Genomic DNA, 27,962 nt, shown 5'->3' with positions numbered 1-27,962 from the left:
GGGAAAAGGTAACTCATGTAAAAATGCATTGCTTAGAGGCCTGGGCAGCTTGGGGAAAGCCAAGTCGTTTAAAAACCGACAATGGCCCAGCATATGCCTCACAAGGCTTTAAAGCCTTTTGCAAGCAATTACAAGTTGAACATACCACTGGCCTACCATACAATCCTCAAAGCCAGGGTATCGTAGAAAGAGCAAATAGAAATTTAAAGGAAATTTTGCGAAAGCAAAAAGGGGGAATAGCTATAGCAGCTTCCCCCAGAGAAAGGATTTCTCTTGCACTCTTTACACTTAATTTTTTAATTCAAAATATTGCTGGAAAAACAGCAGCAGACAGGCATGCCCTGTTTGAAAGCTCTACAGAGCGAGATTTGGTCATGTGGAAGGATGTATTGATTAATAAATGGTGTGGACCGGATCAGGTAATTACCAGATCCAGGGGAGCAATTTGCATTTTCCCTCAGAATCGTGAAGATCCAATCTGGGTGCCAACGAGACTGACAAGAGAAATAAAGAAGAAAGATGATCCAGTGGATGCTGAGTGTCCTGCTGTGAAAGATTCGTGCGGAGGCAGCAGTGATGACCCTCTGGGCGGTGTCAAGAGCAACTGTTTCACGTTATCACCTTGAGCAGCACCCTGTGCAACCTCTTATCTCTTAACAATTTTCTGACTGACTCTATTCTGCCTTTCTCCCTCCTTGGGGATGGGTGGGAGCAGAGATATCCTTGGCATGCTGTGTCTAGGTGGAAGTGCTGTATGTCTTTGATTGGTGTGCTACCTGCTAGCCCAAGTGAGGAGGGACAAGGTCTTTGTGGCACAGGCCTTGGCAGTCTTGGAATGTGTATCCTCACCCCAGGTTTGGCTCTCAGCCTCAAAAGAGCTCACAGGCAATTAGCCATGCATAGCCTTTGCACCCTCTAGGGACCAGATAGTCCCACGGCACAGAGGAAGGTATGCATAGGCGGAGGGTGTGCAGACACAGCCCTAGCACTCCCAGGGAAGTAATTGTCCCATTGCACGGGAAGGGTGTGTCTTGCTTTTCTTTTCTTTAATCAGTCCACACATCATGAGGTGGGGACCAGATTGGAAAATAGTTTTGCCTTATTGCTCTAAAAGACAATAAAAGGAGGAGCTGTAGGGAGCCGCCTGGATGTGGCCTTGGCCAGATAGTGCCAGCACTCCTACAGCCTGGAGGTATACATATCCTTTGATGTTGCCGCCTTAGGCCGGTGTGCTGGAGCCTTGTTTTGCATTTCAAGAGACTCGGTCTCCTGACCTGTCCCGTGGCCTTGGATCCTAGTAGAATGGCATCAACCAATCAGCATTCGAGCCTCTCACCCTAGAAAAGCGGCTGTCTTTGGATTTTTCGCTCTCTCTCGTCATCCCTGTTCCCCATTCCCCCTTTCAAGCAAGGAGCTCTAATAAATTGTGATTGAGAAGGATTCTTGATTTTGTGACCGTCCATTCCTGCTGGTCGGGAAGCGCGTCGCATAGATATACAAGGATCCTTTCTAAATATAATAAAAGTAATATACAGCAAACCAAGAGCTAACATCAAATTAATTGGAGAGAAACTCAAAGAGATTCCACTAAAACCAGGAACAAGACAAGGCTGCCCACTCTCTCCATATCTCTTCAACATACTGCTAGAAGTTCTAGCAATAGCAATAAGACAACATAAGGAGATCAAGGGATTCGAATGGGAAAGGAAGAAGTCAAACTTTCGTTATTTGCAGATGATATGATAGTGTACATAAGTGACCCCAAAAGCTCTACCAGAGAATTCCTACAGCTGATAAATACCTTCAGTGATGTGGCATAATAGAAGATCAACTCAAAAAAATCAGTAGCCCTCCTATACACAAAGGATAAAGAAGCTGAGAGAAAAATCAGAGAAATATCACATTTCACAAGAACCACAAATAATATAAAGTATCTTGAGGTAACATAAACCAAGGCAGTGAAAGTCCAATTTGACAAGAACTTTAAGTCTTTGAAGAAAGAAATTGAAGAGGATACCAGAAAATGGAAATATCTCCCATGTTCTTGGATAGGTAGGATCAACATAGTAAAAATGGCAAACCTCCCAAAGGCAATCTATAGATTCAATGCAATTCTCACCAAAATCCCAACAAAATCCTTCACAGACCTTGAGAGAACAATAATCAACTTTATATGGAAAAACAAAAAAAACTCAGGACAGCCAAAACAGTCTCGTACAATAAAGGAACTTCCAGAGGCATTACCATCCCTGACACCAAACTCTATTATAGAGCTACAATAATGAAAATAGCTTGGTATTGGCATAAAAACAGAGACTTTGACCAAGGGAATCGAATTGAAGAACTGGATGTTAATCCTCACACCTATGAACACCTGATTTTTGACAAAAGAGCTAAAATTATACAATGGAAGAAGGAAAACATCTTCAACAAATGGTGCTGGTATAACCGGATGTCAGCCTGTAGAAGAATGAAAATAGATCCATATCTATCACCATGCACAAAACTCAAGTCCAAATGGATTAAAGACCTCAATATAAATCCAACCACACTGAACCTGTTAGAAGAGAAAATGGGAAGTAGCCTGCAATACATGGGCACAGGAGACGACTTCCTATGTATAACCCCAGTAGCACAGACAATAAGAACAACAGTGAATAAAGGGGACCTCCTGAAACTGAGAAGCTTCTGTAAAGCTAAGGACACAGTCATTAAGACAAAAAGGTAACCTACTGAATGGGAGAAGATCTTCACCAACCCTACATCAGACAAAGGTCTGAATTTCAAACTATATAAAGAACTCAAGAAAGTAGATATTAAAATTCTAAATAACCCAATTAAAAAATGTGGTACTGAACAGAGAATTCTCAACAGAAGAAATTCAAATGGCCAAAAGATACTTAAGGACATGTTCAACTTTCTTAGCTATAGGGAAATGCAAATCAAAACAACTTTGAGATACCATCTTACACCTGTCAGAATGGCTAAAATCAAAAACACAATGATAGCCTATGCTGGAGAGGATGTGGAGTGAGGGAAACACTCATCCATTGCTGGTGGGAATGCAAATTTGTGCAACCACTTTGGAAATCAGTGTGGCAGTTTCTCAGAAAATTGGGAGTCAACCTACCTCAGGATCCAGCAATACCACTCTTGGGAATATACCCAAGAGATGTCCAATCATACTACAAAAGCATTTGCTCAACTATGTTCATAGCAGCATTATTTGTAATGGCCAGAACCTGGAAACAACCTAGATGCCCCTTAATGGAAGAATGGATAAAGAAAGTGTGGCACACCTACACATTAGAGTACTACTCAGCGGTAAAAAATGATGACATCTTGAATTTTGTGTGTAAATGGATAGAAATAGAAAACACTATCCTGAGTGAGATAACCAAGACCACAAAATACGAATATGGTATGTACTCACTCATAGTGTATTCTAGCCATATACAAAAGACATTGATCCTATAGTTCGCCATAGTAGAGAAGCTAAGTAATAAAGTGAACCCCCCCCCCAAAAACATATATACATCTGGAAATTAGAAACAAACAAGATCGCCAGGCAAAAGTTGGGAGCATGATGGCAGGGGTGGGTAGAGGAAAGGGGAGAGGGTGAGAGACAAGGGAGAAGGGGAGGGTTGGGGAGAGCTTGGGGGAGTGGGATGGTTGAGATGGAGGAAGGACAGATATGGGAGCAGGGAAGGAGATACCTTAATTGACGGAGCCATTTTGGGGTTGGCAAGAGGTTTGACTCTGAAGGGGTTTTCAGAAGTCCAGGGCAATGACTCCAGCTAGGACCCTAAGCAGTGGAGGAGGGATGCCTGAATTGGCCTTGTCCTGAGTCAGACTGATGACTATCTTGAATATCACCATAGAACCTTCATCCAGTGATGGATCAAACAGAGACAGAGACCTACATAGGTGTACTGGACTGAGCTCCCAAGGTCTGGTTAAAGAGCAGAATGAGGGAGAGTATGAGCAAGGAAGTCTTGACCACGAGGGGTTCCCCAAATGAGACCGTGTGTCTAAACTAATGGGAGCTCACCAACTCCAGCTGGACAGGTAATGAACGAGCATGGGATCAAACTGGTCCCTCTGAATGTGGTTGACAGTTGGGGCAGATTGAGGGGTCAATTACAACGGCACTGGGATTTGTCTCTACTGCATGTAATGACCTTTTGGGATCCTATTCTATTTGGATGCATACCTTGCTCAGTCTAGATTTAGTGGGGAGGGCCTTGGAGTTCCCGCAGGGCAGGATGCCTTGTCCTCTCTTAGGACTGGAGGGGGTGGGGATAGTGGGTGGGGGAGCGGGAGGGAAATGGGAGGAGGGGAGGAAGTGAAAATTTTAATTGGTATTATTTTTAAAGTAAAGAAAGAAAGAAAGAAAGAAAGAAAGAAAGAAAGAAAGAAAGAAAGAAAGAAAGAAAGAAAGAAAGTGGCTGAGACAAAATAAAGCACTAGGGATGCCAGCATGGCATGTCCTGCCATAGCTCACCACTCCACCACAGTGGTACAGCTACACTCCAGGGGTGCACTGCCAGGAGCCTCTGAGAAGAGAGACAGGCAAGTTTCAGCAGCAGAAGAGGAGACCTTTGGATTCAGCATCGACACGTTAAGTCTGTCTTAACTCCGATAAACAGTATATGCCCTGCACTGCTTCTATGGAGAACAATAGGGTCATGAATGCTGGACACGGGATTTTTTTTAAAAAGGAAGTTTTAAAGGTTTTTTTTTTAATATTTATTTTCAATTACATGTCTGTGTCTCTGTGTGGGTATGTGTACATGAATGTAGGTGCCAACAGAAGCCAGACGATACTCTAGATTTGGAACTACAGGTGGGCGTGAGCCACCTCATATAGGCCCTCTGCAAGAGTGATTCACACTCCTGGCCACTGATCCATCTCCCCATTCCATTAAAAATATTTTTTAAAGCAACTGTGAGCTAAGCATACTGGCATGTGCCTGTGATATCACATTGCTTGTGGGCTGAGGCAGGCTGACCATCCTGAGGTTAGTCTGTGCTATGTAGTGAGTCTAAAACAAAGAAATTAAAAGAAGTTCAGAAGATAGAGAGGAACAGAGAGGGCAAGGTCATTCATTGTCGCCTTGCCTACACAAACACAGTGTCTTTCAGAGGTTGCTCTGATCATTACATGTGATGAAAAATTAAATGTGACCACTAAATGTGATGGCCCTCACAAAATAAATGACAAGTGCCTTTCATCCCGTTGCAGCTGTGAGAATCTCTTCTTACCGACTTGAATTGCCATCTATGATCTTCTTGGGATCATAGTCCTCTCCCAGCCAACAAGAATGATATTGAACAATGTTGACATGATTGAGCGTTGCCAGCGCTTTTACTTCACGCACAGCTTTCCTAGTTAAAAGCACCCAGAAAACAAATGTGTTATTGCCTATCATTGATAATTACGGAACTTCTCAGGTAAGCAGATGCAACGTACATTGGATAGTCACCATGGCTCCCACACTAAGTTTTAGCAGGAGAGCCAGAACTCAAGAGGGAACAGAAGGGATTGAGTGCATAGAACCACGGTTGTTCTCATTCTCAACATAAAAGAAAGGACAGTGGCTTAAAGGACAGACATCTAAAATTTAAACATCATTTGTATCTTATCTTAAGTGTCTGTAACACAATTTTCAGTAGCTACATCATATCTGATATTTTGTGTAGATGGGTCTCAAAATCTTGAAATTTTACAAGTGAATCTCATTTGGGCAACAAAGACAGGTAACCCAGGCAGCAAGCAGAACCCAATTTAGAACTTTCAATGTATGACAAAAATACAGGGCTTGGGCTCAAGAGCTAAGACATTGTAATAGTTTCTTGAAATTACCCTGTATTGAATGGTTTTATGTCAGCTTGACACAAGCTAAAGACATCAGAGAGCAGAGAATCTCAAAACGAGAAAAACTGAGAAAATCACCTTAAACTAAATAAGTCAACAGTTTCAGGGTCCAGGACTGTTTCAACATGAGGCAATTATATATATATATATATATATATATATATATATATATATATATATATATATATATTTGGTTTTTTCAAAACAGGGTTTCTCTGTAGCTTTGGAGCCTGTCCTGGAACTAGCTCCTGTAGACCAGGCTGGCCTCGAACTCACAGAGATCCTCCTGCCTCTGCCTCCCAAGTGCTGGGATTAAAGGCATGTGCCACCACCCCCCGGCTAGAGGCAATCATATTTTTAAACTGAAAGAAATACCCATTTCAGAATAAGCCAAACTCCTGTAGGCATAATGAAAAGTTAAATAGGACAAAAAACAAGTAAGTAAGTAATGAAGGACAGATAGATAAAGAATAGTGAAGGTCAACACACTGTGTTCACAAAAACCAGACATTTACTTACTCTGTGTTATATTTAACACGCTTTATAGCATAAGTCTTCCCATCAATTTTGTGTTTTGCTTTGAAAACTTGACCAAATCCACCTGAGCCAATTTCTTCTATGTCTTCAAAATCCTTCTGAAACCTAGTTAAGATTGATATTGCTGTCATTGCTAAGGTTTAGTTAGATGAAAATGATTCTTTCTTTCTTGTCTTTAATAACATTTGATAGAGCTCTTGAGTCACAAAACAATGTCTTCTTCCTTCTCCTTCTCTCCTCTTTTGATGGAGGATCAATAAAACAGATCACCCCCTCTGGCTGTACATAGGACACACTGAAGTATCCTTTTCACTGAGTACAAAGAATATGAGAAATCCCCCCTACCCCCAAGTATTAAATCTAGAAAGAATCACTCAGTTGTGTGCCACAGGTACCAGAGGGAAAGCAGAAGCCCTGAGCCTTCCTTGGACTAGAACAACCTGCTTCTTCCCCTCCTTAAGCCCCACATCCAATCATTAAGCCCTGCTCCTCCTTCTAGCCTGTATCACTACCATCTGCCCACTCTTCTCCACTTGCAGCATCCTCACCGAGGGTCAGCCCTCGGGCTCCAGCAGTGGTGACCTGCTGACTGATACCCCGCTTCTCCTGCCTTCCTTTAGCTATGAAAGCTCGGTCGGATCAGTTCTCCCCGTCATCTATACCTCCTCCAGCTTAGCCTTTGCATTCAGCAAAGAACAGGAAAATCTTAAACAGCCCACAAGGTGCCATGCAGCGCTTTCCTGACTTCTCTTCCAACCTCATCTCATCACGCTGTGTCCTTGTTCATTACACGCCAAGCATGTGCTTTCTCCACAGAAGGCTGACCTCGGGGCTTTGTTTCCATTTTTGTCATACGACTGTTCTTCCTTAACTCTGGTCTGATTTTGTAATTACAATTGTATGTGTAGCATATAAATATGGGAATACAGATCATGTAACTACGAAAACATATGTGCGTGCATGCGTGTGTGTGTGTGTGTGTGTGTGTGTGTGTGTGTGTGTATGCGCGTGTGTAGGCCAGAGATTGATGGCAGCGGTCTTCCTCGGTGACTCTGCACCTTTGTTTTTTATTTTGCTTTGTTTTGTGAGGCAGGGTTCTTCATGTAGTCCTGGCTGTCCTGGAACTCGTTCTGTAAACCAGGTTGGCCTCAAACCCACAGAGATACTCCTGTCCCTGCCTCCTGAGTACTGGAATAAAAGCATGGGCCACCACCTCCATCTTACACTGTATTTTTATTTTTATTAACAAACAGACTTTTTATTTCCTCATTTTTCTCATTTCTACATTCATTTATAGAACAAAACAGCTTCACACAGCCCAACACAATATTCTTGATTTTTCTAATATTTTCTTTTTTAATTGTACAAGGATTCTCTATATAGCCCTGACTGTCCTGGAACTCACTCTGTAGACCAGGTTTCACTCACACTTACAGAAATCCATCTACCTCAGCCTCCTAAGTGTTGGTATTAAAGGCATGCATTCTTGGTTTTTCTTCATATTGAAGCCTAGCCCTAAATCCCAAATCAGCATCATTTTTTTAATTTTAATGATTTTTATTGGGCTCTACATTTTCCCCTGCTCACCTCCTGCCTCTTCCCCTCACCTTCAAGCCTTTCTCAAGGTTCACATGCTGGCAAATTACTCAGAAGACCTTGTCTTTTTTTTACTTCCCATGTAGATTAGATTCATGTATGTTTCACTTAGGGTCCTCATTGTTGTTTAGGTTCTCTGGGATTGTAATTTGTGGGCTAATTTTCTTTGCTTTATGTTTAAAAACTACTTATGAGTGAGTACATGTGATAATTGTCTTTCTGTGTCTGGATTACCTGACTCAAAATGATGTTTTCTAGCTCCATCCATTTGCCTGCAAAATTTAAGGTGTCGTTATTTTTTTCTGCTAAAGAATTTTGCTGGGATTTTGATGGACATTGCATTGAATCTGTAGATTGCTTTTGGTAAGATTGCCATTTTTACTATGTTAATTTTGCCTACCCAAGAGCATGGAAGATCTTTCCACTTTCTGGTGCCTTCTTCAGTTTCTTTCCTCAAAGATTTAAAGTTCTTGTGATACAAGTCTTCCACTTGTTTGGTTGAAGTTACTCCGAGATATTTTATGCTATTTGTGGCTATTGTGAAGGATGATGTTTCTCTGATTTCTTTCTCAGCCCATTTATCATCTGTGTACAGAGGGCTACTGATTTTTTTCAGTTAATCTTGTATCCTGCCACATTACTGAAAGTGTTTATGAGTTGTAGAAGTTCCTTGGTAGATTTTTTGTGGGGGTGCTTATTCAAACTATCATATCATGAGCAAACAGTGAAAATTTGACTTCTTTTTAGATTTGTATCCCCTTGATCTCCTTTTGTTATCTTATTGCTCTAGCTAGGACCTCAAAAACTATATTGAATAGATATGGAGAGAGTGGACAACTTTGTTTTGTTCCTGATTTCAGTGGGATCGCTGGGAGTTTCTCTCCATTTAGTTTGATGTTGGCTGTTGGCTTGCTGTATATTACCTTTAGATATGTTCCTTGTATCCCTGCTCTCTCCAAGACCTTTATCATGAAGAGATGTTCGATTTTGGAGAAAGCTTTTTCAGCATCTAATGAGATAATCATGTGGCTTTTATTTTTCAGTCTGTTTATATGGTGGATTTCATTGATAGAGATGTTGAACCATCCCTGCATCTGTGGGATGAAGCTGACTTGATCATGGTGGGTGATCATTCTGATATGTTCCTGGATTCGATTTGCCAGTATTTTATTTAGTATTTTTGCATCAATGTTCATGAGTGAGATTGGTCTGTAATTCTCTTTCTTATTAATGTCTTTCTGTGATTTGGGTATCAGGGTAATTGTAGCCTCATAAAAAGAGTTTGGTCATGTTCCTTCTATTTCTATTGTGTGAAACAATTTGAGGAGTATTGCTATTAGCTCTTTGAAAACCATGTAGAATTCTTATCCTGGTTCCTTTTTTTTTTTTTTTTTTTTTTTTTTGGTTGGCAGACTTTTGATGACTGTTTCTACTTGCTTATCTAGTCTTGATTTAATTTTGGTAAGTGATATTTATCCAGAAAGTTGTCCATTTCCTTTAAGTTTTCCAATTTTCTGGAGTACAGGTTTTTGAAATATGACTTGATGATTCTCTCTTTTTCCTCCGCCTCTGTTGTTATGTTCCCTTTTTCATTTCTGATTTTGTTAATTTGGATATTCTCTCTCTGCCTTTTGGTTAGTTTGGATAAAGTTTTGTCTATTTTGTTAATTTTTCTCAAAGAGTCAACTCTTTGTTTCATTGATTCTTTGTATTGTTTTCTTTTTTCTATTTTGTTGATTTCAGTTCTCAATTTGATTATTTCCTGCCATCTAGTTATCATGAGTGAGTTTGCTTTTTGTTCTAAAGTTTTTAAATGTTCTGTTAATTCACTAGTGTGGGATTTTCCCAGCTTCTTTATGTAGGCATTTAGTGCTATGAACTTTCCTCTTAACACTGCTTTCATTGTGTCCCATAAATTTGGGTATGTTATGCGGTCATTTTCATTGAATTTTAGGAAGTCTTTAATTTCTCCCTTTATTGCTTTCTTGACCCATTGATGATTCAGGTGAACATTGTATAATTTCCATGTGTTTGTGGGCTTTCTGGAATTCTAGTTTTAAGCCATGGTAAGATATATATTCCATTTTTTTATTTGTTGAGGTTTGTTTTGTTACTGAGTATGTGGTCAGTTTTTGAGAAAGTTCCATGAGGTGCTGGGAAGAAGGTATATTCTTTTATGTTTGGATGAAATATTCTAATGATGTCTGTTAAGTCCATTTGAATCATAACATCTATTAGTTCCCTTATTTCTCTGTTCATTTTTTGTCTGACTGACCTGTCTAGTGGTGAGAGGAGAGTCTTGATGTCTCCCACTATTAGTGTGTGGGGTTTAACATATGATTTAAACTTTAGAAGTCTTTCTTTTATATATGAGGGTGCCCTTGTATATGGAGTATAGATGTTCAGTATTGAGATTTCCTCTTGATGAATTTTTCCTGTGACTAATATGAAATGTCCTTCTTTGTCTCTTTTGATTGATTTAGTTTGAAGTCTATTTTGTTAGATATTAGGATAGCTACACCAGCTTGTTTCTTAGGTTCATTTGATTGGAAAATATTTTCCCAACCTTGTACTCTGAGACAATGTCTATCTCTGAGGTTGAGGTATGTTTTTCGTATGTAGAAGAAGAATGGATTCTCTTCATATCCAATCTGTTAGTCTGTGTCTTTTTATAGGTGAGTTGATTCCATTTGTATTGAGGGATATTAATGATATTGCTATCTCCTGTTAATTTAGTTTTCATTGTTGGTGATGTTAGCTTGTGCATTTTTCCCTTCTTTGGGATTTGCTGCTATGAGACCATCAGTTGTCTGTGTTTTTGTGGATGTAGCCACCTTCCTTGGGTTGGAGTTTTCCTCTAGTATTCTGTGTAGGGCTGGGTTTGTGGCTAAGTATTGGTGAAATCTGGTTTTGTCATGGAATATCTTGTTTTGTCCTTCTATGGTGATTGAAAGTTTTGCTGGGTATAATAATCTGGGCTGGCATCCATGGTCTCTGAATGTCTGCATAATGCTGACCATGACCTTCTGGCTTTCATTGTCTCCAATGAGAAGTCAGGTGTAATTCTGATAGGTCTGCCTTTATATGGTGCTTGGCCTTTTTCCTTTGCAGCTCTTAATATTTTTTTCTTTATTCTCTATGTTCAGTGGGGCTGTTTGTAATTCTAGTGATTAATCTTCTAGGTGCCAGTGAATCCAAGGCTTAGATGGTTGTTCCTCATGGTATAGTCAGTGCCATAGTTACCCCATTGTTTGCTCTGTGTTCCTGGAGGTCACTCAGTGCTCCTGGGATGTGCTCTGCTCCTGTGGAGTTTGCTGTCTCAGGCCTGCTCTAACCAAGGTTGTCAGCTCAGACCTGTTTCTGTAAATGTGATCTGCTCCCGTTTCCATGGAGCTTACTTTCTCAGACCACTCCAGCTTAGGTGGCTGGCTCAGTCCCGTCTCTGTGGAGCTGGCCACCTCATGCCTGCTCTGACCTAGGTTGCTGGTCTGCTTCTGCTTCCGAAAATGACCCTAGCCTGTTTCCACTCCTGCTCTCGTGGAGTTCACAGTTGCAGGCCTGCTCAGGCCCAGGTCACTGGCTCAGTCCTGCTCCTGTGGAGTCCGTTGCCTTAGGTCTGCTCTCCACTTTATTTTTTGAGACAGGATATTTCATTGATCTTGGAGCTCACTGACCTGCTATGCTAGCTGGCCAATGAGTGCCTTGGGGCTGCATGTCTGCAACACTTCCTCCACTCCCGCCAATCTCTGAGTCACAAATGTGTGTCTTGCTACACCTGTTCCTTTTTGTTTGTTTGTTTATTGTAATATGCATGGGTGAGTGTGTCAGATCATCGAGACAAGAACTGGAGTTACAGACAGTTGTGAGCTGCCATGTGGATGCTGGGAATTGAACCTGGGTCCTCTGGAAGTGCAGTCCGTGCTCTTAAGCAGTGAGCCATCAGCCCCCTATACCTGTCCTTTATAGGGACACTTGATAGTCACACTTAGGCCCTCATGTTTGCACAGCTGAGCCATTTCCTCAGACCCATTTCCTTAATGCCAGCTATGACTTCAAACTTTTTGAGAGGGAGAATTCTATTTTATTTGTTCTTACCATAAGCCTAGTGACAAAATCAGTAGTGATTATATATTAGGTGCTTAATAAGTACTCATTGGTTCTTTTGAAAACTTGTATTCAGTGTCCTGCTGATTCAAACAGGCTCCTTCACCTTAGGTATTTAATTTAACTGAAATAACATCTACAGAAGATGAACCCCTGCCTTTCTCTAGTAGAGAAATCTTGTGTGGAGCTGGAAAACAGGTCCAAGTGGATCGGTTTCCATTCTCACAGGAGTTTCTCTCCTTCCTCCACCTCTCCCTTCCCTCTTTTCCTTTCTCTGTTCTTTTTAATCTAAATCACAGATATAAAGGATTATATGCTTTCAGTTTTTACCAGATTCCAAGGATATCAGAAAGGCTGATAACATCACAGAGATTTTCATTTGCCATGACCCTCCATGGGTCTGACTGGGCCATGGCTATTAATCACTTGGGTGAAAATATAACTTAGAACTAACCTAGAAGAATCTTTGTTTCATGAGCATGCTTACCATTAGACGAACTCCCCTTACCTCCACTCCATGGTATATGTATTACTTAGCGCATCATTAGGTGACAATTTTCTAAAAATGAGACAAAAATACAAAACTCAGACAAAAGTAGAACAAAGACAACTTTAGAACACTTTATACCATACACTGGGCATTATCTATTTTGTTTTAGCTGCCAGGGTAACAGGAAATGGTACCAGCTTCAGAAAAACACCTCCTGTTGGTTCTCTTCTGAGGATCCTGTTTCATCCCTTTCCTGCTTCCCATTTTCACCCGGACACACTCATCACTGACCTCCTCTCTCCTTTTTCTCCAGAATCAGAACATCCTTAGGAATGAGGTCCCCTGGTCACTCCCTCTGGCCCTCATTCCTTGATGGTGATAAGCCAACCACAGTAGGTTGCTCAAACATCACCTCATACCAGACACAGCAATACTGTTACCTTTGAGTCCTGACTGAGGTGAGGTCTGTTGTCTTCCTCTTGGCCCCCATCGCCCACTGGCTACTCTCTTCCCTCAGTCATGTCTACCCTGCCTTCCCAATCCTTCTCAGAAATCCTCCTCTTCCCTCCTCACTGCCACAGCACCAGAGCTGCTGGCCTGATCATGTGGCAAGTTCCTTTTTCTCCACCCATCCACCTCAGGAGTTGTATGATGTTCAATATACTGCTCAGAAAATATTGACATTTTAGCTTCTTATGTCTCCTGACTTCTTTTCTGGCTGTATGTCTTTACTTTCAGTTTTCTATGATTTATATAAAATTCGGTCTTTAAAAAAATAGCAAATTATTGCACTATCTTTACCCTATCCATCTATAAATGTACATCTCTGCTTCCCTTAAAAACACTTCCAAGCCCAGATCTTCAACAGTGTTTTACAAAATAACACTCTAAACTACTGTCTCTAGCTGCATCACCACAGGGCTTAATATCTTACAGTATACCATGGGAATGTGTGTGTGTGCGTGTGTGTGTGTGTGTGCGCGCGTGTGCAGGGCATGCGTGTGTGTGTGTGTGTGTGTGTGTGTGTGTGTATGTATGTGTGTGTTTCTCTGGGGTGAAATTGGTTTATAGGTCTCAAGCTTTCCACTGCTTCTGTTACATCTGTCAAATAAACAGGTATAATAATATTCGCCAATACCACAGACCCTAGGTGAAACCGAGGGACAGAGTCTGAACCAGAACCCTTGTCCAAGCTATGTTCAGGGCACAATGATACTCACGTTCCTGACTTCTTATTTTCTATGAAACTGATCTGCAACAAAGGAAAAGGGAAGGCATTTCAGATGAGGAGAGGAAGTATCTCAGTTCTGGGGCTGACTCTAGGGCCAGGTTCCTTAGTCTGTAAGGTCACCAGCTTCATGGATCTTTGCAGTCTCCCTGAGTCTTCTACCAGTGAATATTGTAAGACGGGAACACTGCCAACCAAACAGCTGTGCAATGGTATCAAATGACTGTTTTGAATTGTATTTTCCCTATCGCTAGAGGAATATGGCGTCTTTTTACATTGGCTGCCAACTTTGGTGTTGCAAATCCCTTCAGATAGTGTCCATTTTACTGAATCAATTGTCTTTCTCTTACAACTTTGTAGTGTTTTTTTTTATAACAAATTAACCTGATTTAAAGTTAAGTTCTGATTTTTTTTTCTATGTAGAAGTGGAACTACGCCAAATACTAATTAATCAGTTGGGTGGACAATAAGAAAAACCCAAAATAATAGAAATGTTTAAAAGGACAAAGGTAAGAGTTGGGAGATAGTTCAGTGGTAGGGTTTTTCTAGAATTCCTGAAGCTAGGATTTGATTCCCAGTGTAGGGAGGGAGAAATGGAGGGGGGACAGGAAGGAAGGAAGGAAGGAAGGAAGGAAGGAAGGAAGGAAGGAAGGAAGGAAGGAAGATTGACCGGTCTACAAAGTAGGTGGAGAAGGATGGGAGAGTTGCATGTGAAGAATGGAAGTTAATGTGAACGATGGTTAAAGAAAAGAGAAAGAAAGGAACAATGACTGTCAATATCATAATTTAGTGAGGACACATAAAATTAAAATGTAAAATTCATTTTACATTGATATAAAATTAAAATGTAAAAGTTATTTTTAAGTGAAAACAAAAAATGAAATTTGGAGCTTCAAAATGAGTACTATACCATGAGAGGGTATTTAATAGAAAAGCTGGTCCGGTAGCTTTTTGAGTCATTCTCTGAGAAATCATTTTCAGGTGCTGATGGAAAAGCCCTAGAGGAAAAGCAAAACTTTTATGAATTCAGTCTTGTTTATTGAAGGTTTACCTTTATTTATGTGTTTATGTGCATGTATGTTTGCGTGAGTGAATGTGTATGTGTGTGTGTGTGTGTGTGTGTGTGTGTGTGTGTGTGTGTGTGTGTGTGTGTTTGGTACAGGAGGCCAGAAGAGGATATTGGATCCCATGGAGCTGGAGTTATAGGTGGTTGTGACCCACTTGGTGAGAGTTCTGGAACCTAATTTGGGGGAGGGAGGCGATGGGGATTGGGCCCACAGCCTCAAGCATGCCCCTCCCTCAGCCCACTCACCACACTGGCTACCCAGACTCACGAATTGTTTGTTATAGATGAGCCGCTGGAGTGGCCACTGGATGAAGAGGTGGTTGGTCCAGAGGATGCTCTGTCAGCTCTCTGAAGAGAAGGAGCAGCCCTTAGCAGGCTTATAGGCAGCTAACCTCCTTCTCTATGGTGACTCACCCCAAATACATGCTACTGCCCATATATTACCCAGTCCACAATCACAAAATCACAATGGCAAAAATCAACACATTTTCATGGACATTTGAGCTAAGTTTTAAAAGCAACCCTGCATTCCCATAGAACTTTTATGTCCCTAAGAACTCCTAGCCCCGTGGTTCATGGATCAGATCATTGGTGATACACAGAATGGAGGAATCATTTGTTATGCAATTGGCAAATGCCTGCATCATGCAAACCTTCTAACCTGAAGTCAACTTCAGAGGGAATCGTAAGTGTACAAATTACAATAACTGACAGCACATACCAGTGAGCTCTTCTCTGAAAGCTTCTGATATGCCTCTTTAGCTGCCAGCTGCTTTGCCTCCTGTTCGGTAGCTCCTGAACCAAATGTTGTCAATCCAACTTTGCATTTACAAATAAATCTAGAAAAAAATGTGAGTATTCATTCATATATCAAAAATATTGTCAATCAATGTACAATTTGGGGGAAAAAAGAACCTTACAGACAAACAAAGGCCTTGAGATGAGACTAATGAATTTTTAACTGTGTTTATGTTTCCTACCTCACATAATTTAAACTCCACAGAAAGGGTCACCCATCTGTCTGAATAGTCATAAACAGTCGATATCCTGGCTTACAGTTCCCAGGTAACATTTAACTTTCTTGTTTCATTGAAAGACCGACAACAAAACACCACGTGATGATTTTAAAAGCAAGCAAGCAAAGAAAAACTTTTCAATCCCAAGTGAGAAGATTTAGAGGGAACAAAAAAAAGGCAGGATCCAGTGAATTTTCTAGAGCTGTTCAAATAGGAGAGAAAACTAGCTGGCAGAGTGGGGCTCAAGGGGATAAGCCACGAGGACGCAGTACTAGGGGAAGTCAGCCCACTGGGGTGTGCTCAGAGCCTCCAGACTCTGATGCTTGTTTACACATTATATATGAAGTTTAACTCACAGTAAAAGATTAACAACAGCTCATAATAAACTGGAATAATCTGTGTGACCTATTCTGCTCCCAGGTTGACGAAAGTGGCCTTCCTGTCACTCAGGCAGCTTCCGGGACCACACTCACTGTCTTGTGGACCAAAAGAAATAGAAATGTCAAAAGCAAAGCCGAGGAAAGAAGAGGCTACTGAAAAACAAATTAGCCAAATTTGATTTCAATGGACCTTCCAGCCTCAGGAACTGGGCATTTGATGTTTATAACTCTTTAAAAACCTTTCATAATAAATGTTTAAAGGGAGTGCAAAGATGTCTGGAAAGCTACATGTGAAAGCCTCTCAGTGTTATTGGTGGTACACAGTGAAACAGTAGGAGAAGCCAAGCCATGTCTCACCTTTGGGACGACTCAGTATTGGAGACAAAGTGCTCATAATTTACCGACAGATTTTGCATCTGGGCAATACTATCGACAAGGCCTATGTAATCCCCAGCAGATGAAACTTCTGAAACATTCGCATGACCATCTTCCTACAAAGGAAAGAAAATGTGCTTAATATGAATCATGAACTATCATATGAAATTACTAAATAAGTAATATACGAGACAACATACATTATGGATTTCCCAAATATATTTCCTTATTAAAAGTGTAACTATATGCCTATGAGGGAAAACATCTGCAAAAATAAATTATCCTTTTGGTTTAAAAATCCTAAATGGCACATTAAAATACATATACCCATGTTATATAACCTGAAGCATGGATTTATACACCACACAATGGCTGAATTCAGATATAGATGGTTATTTATTTAGGGGTAGACTCACAAATTAGAATCCTCTGCTTGAACGAAGATCAGAAACGGAAATCCACAACCGAAACAGAGAGGCAGGTAAAGAGGCCTGAAGCATGGCTTTATGTCAGCTTACATAGTCTAAGAGGCCACGCCCCAGTGCACGGGTAACCACTAGCTGCAAGGCTTCCTCCAGCGGACAGGGGCAAGAGCACCAAGGCCTAACTAACATCTGCCCCACCTAATTCCTGCTGGAGCTTGTGAGGTGACTACAGGCTCTCCATGACTTCCGGCGGTTGCGGGATATCCAAGAGGAGTTCTGGTGAAGAGCCAGTGATGATGGTGTGCCCAAAACCACAGGCCTTGAACCAGAACAATGGAAATGGCTCATTGCAATGAACATTTGCAGGTAAAGCTGATTGGAAGAAAGGGTGTACTGTGTGACAGCACCGTGGCTCCCTGCCACAGACCGGCTCAGGGGAGCCACCCAGACCGTGGGAGAAGCAGGGTCTTGGTAATCAGGAAGGCACAAGGTCGGCGAATGACAGACAGACGTAACACATAAGACAGTGGTTGGAATCTGCTGCAATTTTACTGAATTTTTGTTTTTATTACATACTATTTAAACAAAGAACAAATCAGAAGGTCATATATCATTAGTTGGCACAGTATGAAAGCTTCTTTTAGTCACATCAGCAATTTATTAAAAAAAGCATATTATCAGGACAGGTGTTAGACATAAGACATCCTTGGAAGAGGAACTTTTGCTCCTGGGAATGTAAATCTCAGACAAGTGGTTTCATCTTATCTAAGGAGAGAAAGTTTCTGTCTCATTATCGCTCTCATGGCCCTTCCTCTTTCTAACCCTTTATCTCATCTAGTGACCAAATATGCCTAACAGCTCTCTGCATCTGCTGAAATATACTTTTTTGTACCTTCTTATGCAACAGACACCATGGGGGTTGGGATCTAGAAAGCCTATCTATAAAGTCCAAAGTATAATATAACACTCTCTGTCCATCAACAGTAACCCATCTATTCCCTTGCTCATCATACACCCCGTGCACGACAAGGGTTCTGCTGTAGTCTTATACATTCCCATACTGTGCTTCCCTATCCCAGAGCTGTTCCTGAAGAGACAATCCTTGTCCCGTAGATGTATAGAATATCATTATTAAAAGAGATTGTGCAAAGCCCATATCCCGCATAGCCAGCTAATCGAGAAACCCGTCTATGCCTCAACAGCGGCCAATACCGGGCTGTCTGCCATTGACCTCCAGGAAGCCTAGTTCCTGAGGACACGTAGCTCCTGTCTGGCATAATGACGTATGCCATGTCATACAGACGACACTGGAGTTGGTATGGCAACTCCCAATGTCACCAAGACCAAGGAAGAAGTGTTGGAGAGGCAGAAAAGATGGACAAGCAAAGAGGGGTTTTGTTTTGTTCTGTTTTTGGTTTTTGTTTCTTTGTTTTGATTTGGTTTGGTTTTAATTTTTTCAATTTTCTTTCAGGGTTGATGCTGCAAGGGTGAAGGGCATATATGGGGGGACTGGAAAATAAACGGAATTGCGGTGTGTGATGTGGAATTCCCAAAGAATAAAGAAATTATGCCAAAAAAAGAGTATCAACGCCCACCTGAACCACACGGAGAACCTGAGGCCAGCCCAAGCTACAAAGAAAGCCTGGGGCTAACCTGACCTACATAGAAAACCCGAGCTACACAAAGAGTCTGAAGCCAGCCTGAGATAACATGGAATCTGAGGAAAGCCTGAGTTACATACACAGGGAGTCTGAAGCCAGTCTGAGGTATAATAGAGAGTCTGAGGCAAGCCTGAGCTACATAGAAATGCTGAGGCCAACCTGAACTGCACAGCACTTCTTACCAAAACCAAACAAACCAGACCTATTTTCTTGTCTTACATTCTAGGATTTATTTTACTGCTTTTATTTTAAAATTTATGTGCATGTGTGTGTGTGTGTCTGTGTGTGTGTGTGTGTGTGTGTGTGTGTGCACATGCATGACAGTGCCTAAGGAGACCAGAAGACACTTGTGATCCCTTGGAGCTTGAGTCACAGGTGATCATGAGCCACCCAACATCTGGGAACCGAGCTTGGGTCCTCTGTATGAGCAGTACACACTCTGGACATCTGAGTCCTCCCTCCCCACACACCCCTTCTATTCCTGAAAATAGTATTGTCACACTTTCTAGGATACTGCAGCCTTTCTAAAGCTCAATACAGAGAGTACAGGATGGAAGGAGAGCTCTGTGCTGGCTCACAGCTTAGCAGAAAAGATGTACACAGAAGCAGTGTTCTTATGGCCTGAACCTTCATTGTTTCCTGCCAGATCAGGTTTGGTCCAAAGTTTCTCGTCCATGAATCTTACCAAAGGACTAGTGTTGGGTTTCATTCATCCTTACTACTATTTGTCTTCTTCTACACAAATTTCCACCATTGATATTATTATCTTTCTTCCACTTTGAGAGAAAGAGGTTACCTTATTTTTTTCTTTTTGACTCACTTTTAGCTTATTAATAAGAGAATTTGTGGGTTTTATTGGTTGCTTATGACTTGGTTCTAAGGATGGCATCTTCAGTAAGATTATCCAGGAGTCTGTTGGAAGGTAACACTTCTCAGTACTGAGCATGACCTTCCCATCTCACACATCAATCCCTTCGTGTCTCATTTGCAGCCACTGCTCCAGCCTCCTGGTTTTGATATTGTAGCAGATAACATGAGCTTTTTACCATCTGCCTCAATGTTTGCAAACTTCCTCCTCTTTCCCTCAGGTCAGTGCTTTCATAAGGATCCAGGTTGGTCTTGGCACTTCTGTATTTCTGCTACCTTTGGAGCGAATTTCATCTAATGCTGTGTCTTTATTCCATGAACATTTTCAGTTGAAAAATCTCCAGATAGCTTTGTATGTTTGATATTAGAGAATTGTATCCAGGACCTCTTACATGCTAAACAAAAAACCAAATACCTCCCCCACCCACCTAGGGACAAGATAGGCCATATTATTGCTTGTTTGTTTGTTTTATGTGCTATTTACCCTGTTTGCATCTTCAGGGACACCAGTGTTGTGTGTGTTGGTCCTCTGTAATTTCCCTTCAGGTGCATAGCTCTCCCTACCAGGACTTGTATGACTTCTCTGTTCTCTTGCTGAGGTGGAAGGGACACCTCCTAGCCCTTATCAGCCCGTGTTCCACTGGACAGTCTCATCTTTCCACATGTATTTAACTTCAGAGCATGAAAATGTTGCCAGCACTCACTTAGAAGTGACAGCTTTGCCAACAATTTTCCTGGTATTTTTCTCACTCGGGAGAAATAGGGATAGGGGGAAAAAAGGAATAAAACTTTGGATGAGTGTTTTTACACTGACACATGCATTTTCTCACTGACAGAGAATATACATGCATACATGAATCCATGAATGCATACATGCATACATACATATTTACAGCTTCCTTTTGACAAGGTGAAAAGTCAACTACTCACCTGGTGTTCGCTGTTAAGTATATCAAAAGCAAGTTGGGCAGCAGCATCTTTTGCTTCCTGCTTTGATTTACCTTCGGCTTGTGGAAATTCTTTCTCGTCTATTATAACTTGAAATGTAAACCTGATTAAAAAGACAACATTCACAACATATTACACAGTTTGTAATTCTCTTAAGGACAAGAACTCTGGCCTCCACTGCCCCACAAGCACGTTTCAGGATTCGAATAACAATGTCTTCTTGAAGCAGGGACAAGTCTGTCATTTTTTCCTCTTATCTTTCTTCTTCTTGTTTTTTCTTCACAGCGTCTCACTGGCCACAAGTTCACTACAATCCTCCTGCTTCAGCTACCCAAGTCTAGGATTACAAGGATGACCTATCATGCTTAGTGTTTTTTCCCCTATTTATTTATTTAGTGTAGGGTGGGATGTGTGTATGTATGTATTGTCTGTGTGCTCGAGATAGGACATGCTTGTTGGAAATCAGAGGACAGCTTTGGGGATTTCCTCTCTCCTCCCACTATGTGGTCTCAGAGAAAATCTCAGGTCATCAGGCTTGGTGGAAATGCCTTTACTCACTAAGTCATGGCTCCAGCCTCTGTTTTTTCCAGGTTCCCAGAGGTTCCCAAGCTCTGCAAGACGCTCACAGCACTCTGGCAGCTTCCCTGTGGAGCTGACATACCGACCAACGAATGACAGCATAGTTGTCCCCCTCTACTCCACGTTTATAGGAACAGATATTATAGTGTTTGCTTGGATTTTCAATTTTTTTTCCCATTTAAATGCCTGGAATCTAACTAAGGCCTTACACCCTAAGCACATGCTCTAACAGTGAGCTACACCTCCGTTATCTGGGTCTCACTTTCCTTCCTTCATTCCACTCCAATTTTACTTTCTGAGAGAGAGGGTGTGTGTGTGTGCGTGTGAGTGTGTGTGTGTTCAGAAGATTGTGTGTGGGGTATGCACATGTTGGGGGAGAGAATTATCTACGTGCACGCAGAGGTCAGAGAAGGACTCCCGGCATCCTGCTCTATCACTCCGCCTTACTCCCTTAAGACAGGATCTCTCATTGAACTTAGAGCTCGGCTGATCGCCAGAAAGCCCTGCGATCCTCCTGTCTTAGCTCTATGTTTATGTCAATTAGCTTTCATAATACTGGCCTTAGTGCATGGTCTGAGGGGCTATGACTGCACTAGAAGTTGCCAGAAACCTGCTTGCTCTCTTGCTCTGGCAATTGCTTAGCATGAGGACAGACCCAGGAAGGCTGCTTCAGCCTTTTCTCTGTATTTGTGAACTCGACCCTATCCACTGCAACCCCTCAATAAATCAGTGTTATTTACCTCTGTGTGATTATACACTAGCACTACACAGTGCTGAATTTACAGGCATGTTCTCAGCCACACTCAGCTTTTTATGTGGGTGCAGGGGATTTGAACTCGAGTCTTCATACTTACATAGCAAGAACTCTTATCCACTGAGTCACCTCCCTGGCCCTAGTCATACCTTTCCTGATGACAAATTACCTTCTGTCGTGTGCAGGCCCTGTAGTACAAACTTCTTTATACGTAATTGCTACTCCATGCTTCTGGCAGTATTTATTAAGTTTGTCCATGTAGAAACCCGGTGTATCACTGGCCATTTTTCCTCCCAGTAACCTGCAATGGAAGAGGTGTTTACACGCATGGCACTAACAAGCTACAGATAATCTGAATTCCCAGCCCCCACAGGAAACCACCAGAGACAGTGGGTCTTCTCTATGGGACTCATCTCAGCCCTACATAAATTCAGAGAATACTCTGTGTCTGAATCTTTCTTTCTCTCCTCCTAAAACACCTACTTTCACAACTACTGGCCAAGGAAAGAGGGCCCACCCTTTGTTCTACTCCTGGCTTCCAAGGAGTGAGATGTTTCAGTCTGTTGACCTGCCTGAGAAGGCATAATGAATGTAGGAGTGGAATTACAGCTTTTATGGTAAAAACAAGGCTATGCATGCATATATTGCTGTATCATATATATGGCTATGTATTATACATACACATATGGGCACATACACAACTGTGTACACACACATGTAGTACATACACATATACATGTATACACATCTATGTACACAAATATGACTACTTTCACACAATACAACACACACATAAACACATGACTATGTAACATATGTTCATTTGCACACACACACAATTTAGAAAATAGGCAAAGGACTTGAGTGCTATTTTTTCAAAGGAGACACAGCAATGGCCACCAAAACAGCAAAATGATACTCAGTGCCATTACCCAGGAGAAAGAAAGGAAAAACTGTTTCTTGGTATAGATACATTTAACCTGATTTAGATATTATACGCTGTATACATAGTATCAAAATATCACTTAATGTCCAGTAAATCTGGAAACTTTTATGTTTCCATCATCTATTTAAAAGTGAACTAGAAATTTTAAGGTTTCCTTGGCTGGAGACACCGCTCATTTGGCAGAGGATTTGCCTAGCAAGCACAAAGCCTCAAGTTTGGTCCCTAACTCCACATAAAGTTTTAAATTTTCAACAAGAATCTTCACACTGTGAGCAGCAGTTCTCAACCTTTTGAGGGTTGAACGATCCTTTCACATTGGGCTGTGTATCAGATATCCTGCATATCAGATATTTACATTATGATTCATAACAGCAGCAAAATTACAGTTACGAAGTAAGTACGAAATAACTTTATGGCTAGGGTCAACACTACATGAGGAACTGTATTAAAGGGTTGCAGCATTAGGAAGGTTGAGAACTGGTGCGGGAGAATTGTCTATATTCTGTCAGTCATATTTTAAATAAATGCTGATTGGCCAGGCAGGAAGTATAGGTGGGAAAACCAGACAGGAAGTAGAGGTGATGCAATGAGAACAGGAGAATTCTGGGAGGCAGGAAGCTCCCTCTGCACTCCTGCCCAGACCATTGAAGAAGCAACATGTGAGCTGACAGCTGATAAGGGTACTGAGCCAATATGGCTAATGTAGATAAGGATAATGGGGTAACATAAGTTATAAGAGCTAATAAGTAGCCTGACCTAATGGGCCAATCAGTTTATAACCTAATGTAGACTCCGTGTGATTTTCTTTGGGGCTTGCTGGCTGTGGGGTACTGGGCGGGACAGATGGTTCTCGTGTTATAGAGAACCACTGGCTTAAAGCATCTTTCAGATCCTGGAGCCTCTACCAGCCACCAAGACTGCCCTTGTGACGTTCTCAGTGGCTCACTCTTTGCCTAATTCAATAGTCAATGTCAGTTATTCATTCATTCTCATCTCCCTCCTTCCCCCTTTTTAGCTTAGGTTGTGAGATACCTGATCTCTGGTGTCTCTCTCAGAAGCCATACTTTCTCTGCCTTCTCTCTCAGCCCTTCTTCACCTTCCTTTTCATCTAAATATTGTTCAGGGGCCTAGTTCTCAAAAATTCTATTCCCTACTTAACTCCTTCCTGTGATCACCTCCAGGCTGTGGCTTTACATTCTACCTACACAGTTATGGTTTTCACCAGGGTTGGCAAGATGGCTCAGCAGGTAAAGGTGTTTGCTGCCAAGACTGACCATCTGAGTTCAGTCCCTGGGACCTACATGGTTGAGGAGTCCTGACTTCCACAAGTCCTCCTCTGACCAGACAGGCTCACTGAAGCACATGGACAAACACACACATGCACACAAAATAAAATAAAATAAATCTACAGTTAGAGATATGACCCAGCAGTTAAGAGCCCTGCTGCTCTCCTGGAGAATCCAAATTTGGTTCTTAGTACCTGTGGCACGCAGCCCATAACCTCCTTGTAATTGTAGCTTCAGTGGATCTGATACCTTTCTGGACTCCAAGGAAAACTGTATTCCCATGCCCATATCCATACACAGATACATAGACATTTATGAAATAAAAAGTAAATAAATTTTTTTAAAAATAAAACATGTAACAGTACATGAAAAAGGAAAGGAGGCACCAGATTTATAAGACAGGCTTGATACAAGTAGATGAATGAGTCCATCCATGAAAGGGCACGGAGGTACCTCCCAATCCATGCTCCCATGAATTGGAGCCCTCTGTCTATTGGGCAATGTTTATTCACCTATCAGGATGGGCCTGGTCTTCTCTGATGCTGCAGGGGCAGTTAGCATCTCCCCCCTCACAACCCTCATCACAGCCGGCTGCTCTATAACCTAATCCGTGAGCTCACCAGGAGCAGTGACAGCTCTATTCACTCACCCAAAGAGCTGTCCATCACATGCACCAACAAATGCCCCCTGCCTCTCTCACCTATGTCGCAAACACACTGGTCTCACTCCCCGCAAGCTCTCAAAAGCCTGAGGTCCTTCCAGCAGCTACCTCCCATACAGCATGCATTCATCTCATATCTGATATATAAACGAGGAAGCTGCAAACAGTGGTCCGGCCCTGTCAGGTTCACAGTGCAAGCTGAAGAAAGAGCACCATCTGCACAAGATTCTAAGGTCCTGGCAATAGCCTAGGGAGTGTCTTTAGATTCTGGGAGGCAAGACACTTTTAGTACTAAACATGCAACAGGAAATCTCAATTGTCTAGAAGACAAGGGTATCTGTGAATTAACATCCATTTAACATACATGTAGTGAGCGCTTGTCAGGTATTAGGTGCTAGGATTATACAAACAAATAAAAACTGCTCTTGGGACCTTACTGGTATAGAAGGATACAGACAAACTGTGGTACTAAGTATTAATTGGAAAATTTAGAAAATACGGGAATCGGGGGACAGGGAGGGCAGAGAAGAAGTTCTTGTTCAGGGAAGGCTGCTCATACAGTTGGTTCTGTGAGAAGGACAGGATACTGAGAGGGATCTACCCATGCTATTCCTTGGGGTTGGGGTGGGGGAAGGGCTTTTCAGGAAGTAGGAAGAGGCACCACAAAGGCCAGGAGCTGAAGGGTACTTGGCCTTGGCCCAGAAGCCCCAAGGAAGTCTGAAAGTGGTGGGCATGGGGGGCTTTGCCTGACTGTAGGGGTTGGTGTAGCAGAGGTCGGAGCAGGAGAGCAAGCATCCGGTTCAGAGTTGAAGAAAACTCAGCTACATGGAGAAGAACAAGGTGGAGGATGGAACGAGACCCGGCTGACACAGAGGCCTGCCAACTGGAATACCACCACAGCTGTGCAGCCAAAGTTTCCGAGTCATTCGGGCTTCTAGATTTCCCTCCAGAGTTTCAGGTCATCGCATTTGTCACTTTCATTATAGGTCCCTGCCCCACTACTGCTGTCCAGAAGTGAGAAAAATAAGCCCTCAGTTCCTACCGCTCTGGACGGTGGCTGGCGCCCTGGTTTAGATTCCAATTGCTCGGTCGGGACTCTGTGGTGCCTCCCCGCTGCTGGTGGGGACTCTGTGGTGCCTCCCCGCTGCTGCTCACTGTCCTGGGGTCGGTGGAAGCCTAGGCCAGGCCCATTGATTCTCCTTCCCTTTTCCGGGAGGACTCCGCCTTGCCGCAAACAGCCCCTGCCCCCCCGGGGTGGCAGAAGTAGGCGTGGCGACAAGTAGGCGTCCCAGCGCGGGAGTCAAAGTCTGGATTTCCTCTGCTCTCCAGCTCAGCCCCAGAGGCGGCTTGCCATAGGTGCTTTTCCAGGTTTCTGAACATTTTCTGACTCCTATGTTGGTAAAGCTCTGCTGGAAAAGGAAGGAGAAACTCAAGGCTCCTGCTTGCGGTGTTTAATAGGTTTCGGGATATCTAATTTTAGGTATCATACCCTAAAAGGATATGGACAAAATATGATGGAAAGAAAATAGTTTACTTGACAAATGAAGGCCACTCATTTGTAAAAAGAAGCCCAAGACATATGAACGGAGGTGATTCTGAATTTGGCCTGAAGGAGGTAGGTATGTTACTCTAGCCGCGGAGCATGGCTGCGCTGATCCACTCAGTTGGTGTCCTGCAGACTGAGCACAGTATTGGTCCTCATGAAATGAGATTGTAGTGTCAACTAATGCTGGTGGAGAAATTAAAAACACCCAGGGAGGGATGGGTATGGTGGTGCACGTCTGCAGTCCTAGCCCTTGGGAGGTGCCAGGGGGAGGATCAAGGTCATCCACAGCTACAGAATAAATTAGGGATCAGCCTGGGCTACACGAGATCTCAAGAAAGGAGCATAGGTTGTGGATGTGCCACCCATCACTCTTGTCTCCACACTGCAGTGACCCGACATGGTGGTCCAGATCTGTAATCTCAACACTGGGGAGGCGAAGACAGGAAAAGGAAGCTCAAGGCCATCTTCAGTTACAGAGCAAGTCTGAAGCCAACCGATAATTACAGGGCAATCTCAGAACCCAGCAACTTAGGGAGCCGAGAATATTGGAAGAGGAAGAATGAATAACTTGTTCACTCGCTCTCTACCCAGAGCCCCCAGGAAAATCCAAACGCACCTCCTTCAGTGGCTAACACTTCAGCCAGATCTTCTGAGATCATGAAGGAATGGTGGTGATAAGGAGACTTTTGGCAATGCTAGAGAAAGCCACCTAGACCGGAATGGGCAGAGGGGGTAGACGGCCATTCCCCTGAGAATGTTCACCAAAGGCATTCTTTTCTGCTTTTGTGAACAGGTGGCATGGAGCCCTCGCTGTCAGCCTCTCACCGGGTTATTGAGTGCTCATTTCAGAAGCTGTGGCAGCTAGTGAGAGTTTATCAGGATCGAGTTATCAAGGCTGATCTGGTCACTGGGCAGGCGATGTGCCCATTGATCACAGAGCCTCAGTGAGCCCCAAATGAATTTCTCACGGAGGACATGCTTTTTGTCGCTATGGGGTAAAATTTTCTCTCTTCTTAGTTTTTGGAGTAGACAGTTTGCATGTCTCTCCTGCCACTTGGTGTTTCGGCATCTTTTTATTTATGTTGAGTTTGTTAAACCTTTTGGATTTGTAAATTTCTAGTAATTTGAATTGTAAAAGTTCAGTTATAATGCTCTTTATCTATTTAACATAGCCCTTTCTTGCCCCCCTTCCTTTCCCTCTCATTTCCTCTCTCCTTCTATCCCTCCCTCTCTTCCCTTTTTTCTTTCTTTCTTTCCTCTTGAATTCCAATTCCATTTGTATTTCCTTTATTGTCCCGTAAGTCACTAAGTCCCTGCTCATGCTGTCTGTGGATCTTTCCCACTCTTCCTTTATATAGGCTAGCCTCTACTGCTGTGAATTCAGTTCCCATGGTTTTTCTTTTTCACAATCAAATGTACTTTTTATTCACACAGTATATTGTTCATTTTTATATGATGTTGTTTGTACCTCTAGAATTTCCATTTGGGTCATTTTTAATCATCTTTTTCCCTCTCATCATGTTTATTTTACTCTATATCTGTGAGCATAAATGTCCTCGACTATATAAAGCGTATACATTTAGTTGTTGAATTACTATTTGGAGACAGTTGAAACCCTC

General features: G+C 42.3%; 1 protein-coding gene across 2 annotated transcripts in view; it reads right to left on the bottom strand.

The window, feature by feature from the left end:
- LOC148121887 (interferon-induced, double-stranded RNA-activated protein kinase-like) overlaps nucleotides 1–25,972 on the bottom strand; it is a 56,851-nt gene extending 30,879 nt beyond the window's left edge. Inside the window, exons 1-11 of one of the 2 annotated variants that reach the window (XM_087907338.1) lie at nucleotides 25,840–25,972; nucleotides 22,074–22,205; nucleotides 20,554–20,674; nucleotides 16,653–16,786; nucleotides 15,621–15,738; nucleotides 15,168–15,247; nucleotides 14,744–14,831; nucleotides 13,826–13,857; nucleotides 12,624–12,674; nucleotides 6,398–6,520; nucleotides 5,266–5,388 (exon numbers count right to left, since the gene is read on the bottom strand). In XM_087907338.1, the coding sequence (XP_087763464.1) occupies nucleotides 5,266–5,388; nucleotides 6,398–6,520; nucleotides 12,624–12,674; nucleotides 13,826–13,857; nucleotides 14,744–14,831; nucleotides 15,168–15,247; nucleotides 15,621–15,738; nucleotides 16,653–16,786; nucleotides 20,554–20,674; nucleotides 22,074–22,189 (986 nt within the window). In that variant the 5' untranslated portion in view covers nucleotides 22,190–22,205; nucleotides 25,840–25,972. The remainder of the gene's footprint in view (nucleotides 1–5,265; nucleotides 5,389–6,397; nucleotides 6,521–12,623; nucleotides 12,675–13,825; nucleotides 13,858–14,743; nucleotides 14,832–15,167; nucleotides 15,248–15,620; nucleotides 15,739–16,652; nucleotides 16,787–20,553; nucleotides 20,675–22,073; nucleotides 22,206–25,839) is intronic. The other variant, XM_087907339.1, reaches the window with a different exon arrangement.
- Nucleotides 25,973–27,962: the final 1,990 nt, after the last annotated feature.

Source organism: Myodes glareolus, chromosome 6 (genome assembly GCF_982192425.1).
Source record: "Myodes glareolus chromosome 6, mMyoGla1.1, whole genome shotgun sequence".
NCBI lineage: Eukaryota > Metazoa > Chordata > Mammalia > Rodentia > Cricetidae > Myodes > Myodes glareolus.
This window is presented reverse-complemented; position numbering and strand designations above follow the sequence as displayed.